The sequence below is a fragment of the Vigna radiata genome, unplaced genomic scaffold (assembly GCF_000741045.1).
Source record: "Vigna radiata var. radiata cultivar VC1973A unplaced genomic scaffold, Vradiata_ver6 scaffold_517, whole genome shotgun sequence".
Classification (NCBI taxonomy): domain Eukaryota; kingdom Viridiplantae; phylum Streptophyta; class Magnoliopsida; order Fabales; family Fabaceae; genus Vigna; species Vigna radiata.
Genome location: NW_014542201.1, coordinates 1 through 10,351, shown reverse-complemented (window position 1 = coordinate 10,351; position 10,351 = coordinate 1). Strand labels below are relative to the sequence as shown.

Sequence of the window (10,351 nt, the reverse complement as noted above, 5' to 3'; positions counted from 1 at the left end):
TGATTTTTACATTATAACAAGTAAGCATGGTGTTAAATCTGCATAACATATCAATATATGAGTTCAAGGATTTTTAATTTTAATTGAGAACTTAATTTGATTAAAGTTAACTTTCATGTTATTGATGGGTTTTTGCTATAAATCAAGAAAAATAAATCAAGAATGTACTTTAGTTAATTAGCTTTTCACTTAGTATAAGAGAAAAAAGAATAGATATGATTAGGTATAGTAATATTTAATTGAAAATGTACTTTGATTAAATTTACTATAACTAGTCTATAAAGTTTTTACTTTTAATTGAAAAGGTTAATAGAGATAATACCAACAAATTAATTGAGGATTTACGTTGATTAATTTGAAAATATAAAACAATAGGTAATTGACCAATAATCTTTAGATAACAATGATTAATCCTATTTTAAAAAAGGAGTGAAATCAACCTATTTTCTTTATAATTATTTATATCTTTTTAATTTTTTACAAATTTATTTCTTTCTATCTTTTGTTATTTTGTTCTTTAATTTTTTATTGATCTTTATCTTCTTTATTATTTTTGTTTTACTAACCCTTTTGTATAGGATTTTATAAGAGAGAATCAATTTTGTGTTGTTGGGAAACAACTTAGGGTTGAATTTACCATTCCTGTTTTATTGGCTACTATCTTAGCAATACTAAAGTTGCTATAATTTAGTAGTATTAATTTGATCGCATCAATCACAACTTTATCAAAAACCAATCTAACCACAGACAAATTTGATCAAGTCACACATTTATTACTAAAATCATAAACATAATTAAAAAAAAAAAAAAAAAAAAAAAAAAAGCATTAGCAAATTTGATGTGAAGTATGAACAAAGTGTGACATTATGATGAATGAAATTCATTAAGAAATGAACATTAAGTTTAACTAACTTTACAAAACCAATATGTAAGGTAAAGTTTGTATCCACTTATATACTTTAAGCTAGTCTTATCTCTAATCAATGTGGAACTTTCAACACACCAATCTCACACTAAAGTATATACATCTCGAGAATGGAACTAAACATTATAGGTAATTCGATAGCAGCCCGATAACACATGGAACAATATGTCTAACAAATAATAAATTTCGCTATGATAACTCTAACTCAATCATACAAAACCGACTTGTAAAGTGAGATTTGTACCCACTTATATACTCTAAATTAGTCTAACCTAGTCAATATAGGACTTTTAAGAATATCTAATAAATTGACAAAGGCTATAAAAGATTAAAACTCTTAATCTACCATAAATTTAAACGGTTACCAGAAAAACTATCTATTTTTATCAAAAACATAAATTGTTTACCACATTGTATGATATAATAAAAGTAATTTAATAATTTGCCATTACAAGAAACGATTTTTTTCTTGTATCAAACCTTGAAGGTTAAAAAAATAAAAAATAAAAAAAAATAAAAGATACTGGTAAGTGAATTTATTACGTTGGGTCCTCAAAATCAAGATCCAAACTAAATTGATCAAACTAATTTTCTTTTTCAATAGACATTTTGTAGCTAGGCATGGTTAGAGGCTGAATTGGATTTATAAATTCAATGCTCCTTGGTTTGTATTAGACACTTTTTCAATGATAGTATAGTTATGCTGTTGAGATCACTCCAGCCACCTCTTCTTCGAAAGTCATTGGCTAGAGAATCTCCCAAAGCCTCCTCTAGTCCCTTTCCCCTAGGTAGGGTGTGTCCTTCTTAGGGAAACTGCTTCCATACACCATAACCTTCATTTCCACTCATCATATGCTTCATTTCTTAATTTCGTTGTGTCCTTCATCCATTTATGCGTGCTCATGACCAGTAGAGGATTTTCCCGCTGCAATCAACTGTGAATAATTCAAATTTTGTTGGATCTTCATTTCATTTTCCTGGAACTAGATTTAGTAACAATATGTGGTCAAAGAAAGTTTTTGTTTTCAGCCACTCTTTAGTTATACTGTTAAATCATGTTTTGTTGCTCCCTTTGTTCCTTTTAGTGCTGCTTTGGAGCCTTGTTAGATAACTCTCGGGTTCATTATCATGTGGGAGATGGTAATAATGGAGTAGCTGTCGAAAGTTTTGTTCCTATAACAGGCGATGAAGTCAGTGATGAAATTTTGAGGGAATCTCAAAACTTTAAACAATTTGACACTATTTAAAACACTTGAAACCATTACTTTCTTAATGTTAATGGCTCCATGAAACAGGTTTCACATAATTGTGTTAAAAGAATCCAAGAAGAGTGGAAGTCATTAGAGAAGGATTTGCTGGATTCAATTTGTCAAAGTTTATGAATCAAGAATAGATATTTTGAGGGCAAAAATTATTGGAGCAAATGGAACACCTTATCATGATGGCCTTTTCTTTGTTGATGTTTTCTTCCTAAGCAACTATCCCACTGTACCCACAGAAATCCACTACCACTCTTGTGGGCTTCAACTCAACCCAAAATTATATAGTTTTGGCAAAGTTTGCCTTAGTTTACCTAACATTGGGTCTGGCCATGAGACTCAGAAGTGGCAACAAGGTGTTTCAACAATTTTACACATTTTTGTCTCTATATAGGATCTAATCCTAAATTCAAAGCCATACTTTATGAGAATGGATTTGCCCATCTAATGGGTTCTAAAGAGGGTGCTTTTGATTCCTTGCATTACAATGAGAACATATTCATCCTATCATTGCAAGGATTCTTACTTATATTCAGGTCTATCATGATGATCCTGCAAAAGTAAAGTGCATCTTCTACCTGCCAAGTTGTTTGGCAAACGTAATGGGAAGAAGGCCACTAAAACTGATGAATCTTCCCCAAGTTTGATGAATTGGCTGATGGGAGATCAAGTCTTGCAACAAGTGTTAATCCAAGGTAGAAAGGAATCCTGGAGGCAACCACGTGGGAAGTTACAACAATTAAGGACTAGTTTCTAGACTTCATCCTTTAGGACAAGGTTGTTTCTGCAATGGCACATAATGATAGGATTTGTAATGTGTATGTTAGGAGGACTTGAGATTAAAACTGATAAAATATATCCTTGAGGGCTTAATGGACCCTTCTCATGTTTTACTATTTATATTGATAAGAGTTTATACAATAGGGTGTCCTAGACCGCTAGGTACAATAATTAGAGATAATCCAACACATTACTCCCTACTTTAGTCCTTCTGACTATACTAACATAAGTAGACTTGGTAATTATTCTAACACTCCCCCTCAAGCTGGAGCATACAGATTGTATGTACCAAGCTTGGAACAAATAAACTCAATCTAAGGTTCCATTAATGACTTACTCAACACATCTGTGACTTGGTTATTTAATCCCACAAACTAGGTACATATTTCTTTTGACAATAACTTTTCCGAACAAAATGACAATTAATTTTTATATGTTTAGTTCTCTCGTGAAACACTAGATTTGGTGCAATATGAAGAACAACTTGGTTATCATAATACATCTTCATACTCTGGATGTCACAGAAGCTAAGCTCTTGAAGGAACTGCTTCACCCATATAAGTTTACATGTTAGTGACGCCATTGCCCTATATTCAGCTTCAGCTGTTGATCGAGCCACTACATTATGTTTCTTACTTTTTAAGTGAAATAATGTTTCCTCCAAGGAAAACACAATATCTAGTAGTAGATCGTTTGTCAATAGGAGAACCTGCCTAATCGGCATCACAATATCCTGATACCAATAGGCTTCCTTTTTTCGTCATATAACAACCTTTGCCCAAGAGCCTTTCACATGTCGTGAACAAAACATACACAACCAAAGACTCGAGGAGAGGTGTGAAAGAGAGGATCATTGGGAAAGAGAATAGAGAAAGGGACTTTATTATTGCGAGAGGAGGAGGGCATCCTATTAATAAGAAAACATGCAGTTAAGATGGCATCCCCTAGTGATGAATAGAAATATGGGCACCAAGCAAAAGGGTACGAGCAGTTCCAACCGAGGAACCATATTTCCACAACAACAGACCAAGACAGATAATTCTTTCCGTTTAGCTTTCTGGAAGTAATTGAGGGACTTCCAGAGAAATAAAGAACACTTCCAGACGCCATTCTTGATAAAAATAGGAGAAGGAAAAACACGACAGTGAGGAACCAGAAAACCCTAAAAGCTTTCTTAGGGTTTTCTTCAATGGGAGCTTCTGGACTTCACTAAAGTGAGGTTTTCAGGGTAAGAACAGAAGAGAAGGCTGAGGCGACAACGCGTGAACAGCATGTGCCTGTTCGCAGCGTAGATAGAAGCTGCTTGTGGCGGAGCATGGAGGAGAATTAGATTCCGGCACCGGTGGGGTGGTTGTCGCGTGAAGAGACAAACCAGATCTAGTGGTCGTCGAACGAAACAGTGACGGCGGACGGCGACGGGCGGCAGCAGACAGCGGCGGACAGATGCGAGATGGTAGAGAACCAAGTTGAAGAGCTTCAAACTGCAGTTGATAGCTGCAGATAGTGACAAGACAATCGCGGACAACGGCAAAGGGCAGAACCAAAGTAGGACTTAATGGACCCTTCTCATGATACCAACTTGAGATTAAAACTGATAAAATATATTCTTGAGGCCTTAATGGACTCTTCTCATGTTCTACTATTTATATTGATAAAGAGTTGATACAATAGGGAGATGGAAGGTCAAGGAACTGTCCTAGATCGCTAGGTACAATAATTAGAGATATCCCAACACATTACTCCCTACTTTAGTCCTTCTGACTACACTAACATAAGTAGACTTAGTAATTATTCTAACAAGAGGAAACATATAAAGTAGTAGTTGTTAGTTGGGTTGTTAGGTTGAGTGAGACTTTCTTTATATAGTTGGGGTCTTTGTATGTAGGGACGTTTTTTGAAAGTTTAGAGAATTGTTTATAGGATCATTGGCATCCTGTGTGAAGGGAACATTGTTCCTTGGATGCATTCATGTTGTACTTATTGCCTAGAATCAATAATACAAGATCTATTTAGTGAGTATAGGTGGCTGTAGTGGTTTTTTCTAGTTTCCTCTATCTAGAAACCTGACATATTGTGACAATCTCTTTTATGTAACCAAGCCCCCCATTCCCTTTTGTATCTAAGGAATGTCTATAAGATTCATGTGCCTTTGATTCCACTTGCTTTATGTGTGACCAACCTTTCTCCAAGTAAAGATAAGTTAACTTCTCATACAATCAAAACTACCTTTCTTGAGTGTTCTTGGGCATCACTGTTATATATTTATTGAAGCTACCTTCCTCTGGATAAGTAAGACATTAATATGCAAGTTGAACCAGACACTATTGATTGAAACTAATTATTTAATGTCTAGTGTATGCTGAGTGTCATTTATACATGTAATCTTGCATACCCCCGAAAGTCCTTAAACTCGTCAAGGTACCTAAAAACATTAATCCCAACCCAAATTCCGGTTTAGGTCAACATAAATCATAATGTATAGAAAATAATTACATGAACTTCGTAGCTTATTCCCTCTCTGTGTGAGTGGAAAGTATAATGACCATCTTTTGTCACAAAAAATGACAACCTTTCATTGCAATAGACATCTAAGAAAATAAAGTGTCAAACAATATACTTTTATAATTCCCAACATAACATGCTAACCAAAATATGGCACATACCAAGTTATCCATCATTAGTAAGGCACGCTCCTTAGTTCGGCTACGAGATGACTCCCACCGTATACGTAAACTATCACAAAAACACCGTATCTAAACAAAGAAAGTGAAAAACATCAAATGCATGCCATGGTTTACAAATGAAAGAATCAATAATACAAGATCTATTTAGTGAGTATCAATGGTTGCCACCATTTATTGAAGTACAGTGTTGAAATTATGATACCAAAATCGAGCTCATGAGAGAATATGATAAAAAGTGGAGAAACATGAGTTTGAGAGCATGAAGAATTTCAAATTCTTATTTCATAGGGGAAATTTGAAATTCTTTAATTTTATTCCAGTTACTCTCATGAAATTCTAGAATTTCAATTTCCTTCAAAATTTCAAACCTAACAACATAGTTTGTCATAAAGCATTTTAAATTCTTTTTAAAATGAATATCCCTCTTAAAACTCCGTATTCAAACTAACTATAAGAAAAATAAACACCTTATGCATTAACAAAATTGTCTCTGTTATACACAAAAGCCTATATTTTAAACAATTATACGTCATAGGTTTTAGTCTACTTACAAAGAAGTTAAGCGAATGTTGGGAATCAATTGCCTCAATGTAAGGTGCCATATCCCATCCTGAAATCAAGTGACAAGCCAAGTATTGAATGAAGTATTAGCTAGATTGTAAACAATTTGTGTTTTCCTCCTTTTAGGAGAATACGGTGATTTTAAAATACAATAACAAATGAAATTAGCTTAGCTCTAAGTAAAAGGAGGGGGGAAACAGAAACAGAATCCTAAGTGGTTCAGCCCTTAAATTAAGGAGCGTTTGTTTAAGATCATCTTTTTTCACTTCCAGGATATGAAGATGGGTATAAATATTCCTATGTTTGTTTGATGATTATTAAAATATATACCTAATATCGTTTTTCCAAGGAAAATGACCCCTTGACATTTTAATTTTTTTCATTTCCAATGAGAAGGGACTGGATTCCATGACAATGGATGTTATTGTCTATAATAACTACCTATTTCCACTAACTTCTTTCTTTTGTTCTTTTTTTTTTCAATGTCAAAATTAAGTAAATTTAAATTCTTTTTAAAATTATTGAATACCAAGCAAATATGGTTCCTCATAATAAAAAATGATATCATAGAACAAAAGACCCTAAGTAGGAAGGAATTTAGAAAAATAAATTGAAAAACAATTGCCCAGTTACAACAGTAAACTAGAAGAAAAGTAGTTAAAACAAGGTTAACCAAAATTTATATTGAATTGATCCAGTTTCCACATTTTTTTTCACTTCTCTGAACTTAGAAGAATGACATGATAGGCAAGAAGTCAACGTAATCCCATGGCAGAAGTAGTTTCAAAATTGGAAGATTAAAAAGGGGATTCATGGATCCAAGTATGCAAAAGATAGGCACAATATCATGAATGCATAAAATTTAGGTAACCTACGTTGCAATTCATCATGTCGGGAGCTCTTCTCTATTAGAAGACAGTATGCCAGAATTACAGCTTGTTGTGTTGCTGTCAAACTTGGAGTAAAATGGGCACCATTTTCCACGCCTTGTGACTTAGTTTTAGAGTCATCATTTTCTAACAACTTTGGAATTCTAAGTATGTCAGATGCCTCAGAGGTTTCAAACTGATGCAAATTCCAGCTACCTTCACCATTGTTGGAATCACATGTTTGGATACCAGTACCTGTTAAGTCATCCAGATTCGATGTACTTGTGTTCGTAACAAGTACCATCTGTGCCTTAGGCTCTGCCTATGTCCAAAAGTTACATATTAAAAGATAAGTATCATGACAAATGCTATATATCATGCATTTACTATGTTTACCTGATGTACAGAACGAAAACCGAGTACTCCAGTAACTGAAAGCTGAAGCCCAGCAGCCATCTCAGCTAACTCAAAATGCATCCTGAAAGGACAATATACTTTATAATAGGAAGATACCACAGGAGAATCAAAAGTAATATTATAACAAATAGATAGTATTCTCAAGAAATACCTTAGAACATATTAGGAGCTGTTTGACTTCAGAAAGTGTTTCTACTTTCTTTTATTACCTACTCTGATCTTAAATTACATAAGGATCACCTTATTTCTTTTAATTTACTATGTTTAAATATATTGTGTAGGAAATTATGAAATGAATTTTTCATTGTTTCCTATAAAAACTATCAAAAAACATAAAATTAAGTAAAAACAACATGGAACTCTGGCAAATCAAGATCGCGTTCCTCAAGCCACCAAACAAAGAAGGCTAGATGAACATGTCACACCAACTTTATATCAATAGATTTCATTTTATTGAGGATAAATAAATGTAAGAACACAAAGATGTGCCACTTTATGCAATGCAAGCACACCGAACACATGAAAAGGTAAATACAACTTGTGCCCCTACCAACTCTCCCTTTCCCCATGAACAAGTTTCAGTTAGTTTCAAATCCACCTTTTTGATTATGTGACACAATGATAAACCGGAAAAGTAAAGGAACCACAAAAATTAATATCAGAGTACTGAAAATATGTTATTCGGATATTGCTATTTTCCCAGCATGAACATAGTACTTCCAACACATTAAACATTACACAATCATCATTAACATTTTTGATAAATCTTAAGAACCTATATATCACCTTTTGGTAGGAAACATTTTGAAGCACACCATCCCAGAATTCACGGTTCAATGTTCATAGCAACTAACCTGCAAGAGTCAACTCGTCCATATCTATATTCCATAATGCCGGCCTCTAATTGAAGCATGGAGACAATATCCAAGCTCTCGCTACTACGTAAACTATCCTCCCAGTAACTCCGAACTAGCTCCCAAGTGCCGAATTGTTGCAAAGCTTCACTCATGTAGACATGCAAGAGATCAGACAAGGACGAAGACCGCTCATCCAAAACTCTCTGTTGAAGAAGCAAAACCCTCGCAATCCACCACGACAGGCTTCCCATCTCAACGCGTAAATCCTTCATCCTCATAAGCAACATCTTAGCAAAAACTATATACTAGAAAGAAAAAAAAACAACAACACGTTACGAATTATCAACTTGAGCTGAGTCATGTTGTTAGGCGTGAAATGAATAACACAAGTACCTGAAGATTCGAGAACTTCCCAAGCAAGTCAGAACCAGCAGACATAAGCTGATTCCGCGCCCAATTTTCCCATTCATCACTACCATCCAAACACAGAGGACATTTCGGTAGCTCTGTTCCTTTCAAAGGCCTAGAGTGGAAACAGTTTCACTCTCTAATTCAAAAAAAAAAAGTACAGACAAAGTGGCGATTTAAATTTTACCCGGTGAAGTTTGCTTGAGTGAACCCTAGAAAAGCAGCAACCGCAAGGCACATAACGATCATTGCCCTGCGACGCTGTTCGGCGGCGTTGGAGGCGGCGTCTGTGATGAAGGACTCAGCGCGGTGGACCAACTCGGAGTAGAACCGGTCAGCGGCGTCCAGTGGTAGCGAGTCATGATCGCCGAATCGGAAGACGCTGGATGAGGGTTCGGAGGTGAGTGCTTCTACGTAGCTGCCGCGCTCAACGGAGTTCAAGAGGTCGTTGATGAGGCCATCCAAGGATTCACCATCCTGGCGGAGATCCAACGGCTGTGAAGGGCTGAGGGTGCAACGAATGAGGCGTAGCTCGTAGCCGCGGACAGCAACGACGTCAGGTTCGAGGGTACACATGCCTTGTGCTCCTCAACGGCCAAGCTATGTTCTTATTTGTTCTGTTTCAGGGTTTATGCTTTTGGATAGGAAAACTTAGAAACTTACTCTAAACATATATAGTATCTACAAAATTCTTGAAGCCGCATTTAATTAAACAACTATAAATTAGCCTCGAGAATAATATTCTTCCTACTAAAATTATGGATAAACATACTTAGAAAACATATTTTTGACAACATTTGAACATCATCATATGTGTCATTGTGTGATTGGTTCATGGTGGTGTCATTGTGCCATTTGGACCAATCACACAATGACACGTATGATGATGTTCAAATGTTGTCAAAAAATGTTGTCTATATATCATTATCCCTAAAATTATAAAAAGAAATAATATATTATAATGTAATAATATGATTAAGAAAATATTTTGAAATGTTAAAATATAATTTTAAGGCTTGATTATGTTTTATGACTCTGATAAATTTGGAAAATTTTAATTAAGTTCTAAAAAAATTAAATTTTATTGACCACTAAATAAATTTATATTTTACAATTGAGTTTTCAATATTAAATTTTATTATTAATTGACTGATGGAGTAAGTTCTTATCTTATCATATATATGTTTTATTATTTAAGGGTTAATTATGGTTTTAGTCCCCCAACTATGAAGCCATTTTGTTTTTCGTCCCTCTTCCAAACTTTGCTACTTTTTCGTCCCCCACCTTAAGGAAACACTAAGTTTTAGTCCCCCAAACCAAACGGTGTTAAAAAACTGTTGAGTTGGCTAACGGCTAGCCACGTATCCTTTTTATTCTTTGCCATGTGTTTTTAAATTTAATTGACGTGTGTGTTGATGAAATCAGATGATGGATGACATTGGTAAAGTTTGCTTTATTAGGTGGTTGAGTGCAAAGTTTAGTCTCAAGGGTTTGAGCAAAGACAAGATCATCGAGCTCGAAAAAAGGTTGAAAGTGAATCGCAGAAGCTTCGATATCATCTTGAAAGTGAATCACGTAAGTTCATTTTCCT

The 10,351-nt window shown here is 34.7% G+C and overlaps 1 protein-coding gene across 3 annotated transcripts in view; it reads right to left on the bottom strand.

Annotated features, from left to right (window-relative positions):
- The window catches only part of LOC106779384 (tetratricopeptide repeat protein 27 homolog), a 30,776-nt gene extending 21,359 nt beyond the window's left edge, over nucleotides 1-9,417 (bottom strand). For 2 of the 3 annotated variants that reach the window (XR_001377169.2, XM_014667482.2), the window contains exons 1-7: nucleotides 8,948-9,417; nucleotides 8,746-8,875; nucleotides 8,350-8,657; nucleotides 7,475-7,556; nucleotides 7,085-7,400; nucleotides 6,200-6,258; nucleotides 5,628-5,717 (exon numbers count right to left, since the gene is read on the bottom strand). Coding sequence is in view for 2 of the 3 variants with exons in the window: in XM_014667482.2 (XP_014522968.1) it covers nucleotides 5,628-5,717; nucleotides 6,200-6,258; nucleotides 7,085-7,400; nucleotides 7,475-7,556; nucleotides 8,350-8,657; nucleotides 8,746-8,875; nucleotides 8,948-9,336 (1,374 nt within the window). In the remaining variant the exon portion in view is untranslated. The remainder of the gene's footprint in view (nucleotides 1-5,627; nucleotides 5,718-6,199; nucleotides 6,259-7,084; nucleotides 7,401-7,474; nucleotides 7,557-8,349; nucleotides 8,658-8,745; nucleotides 8,876-8,947) is intronic. The other variant, XM_014667483.2, reaches the window with a different exon arrangement.
- Between the last annotated feature and the right edge of the window lie 934 nt (nucleotides 9,418-10,351).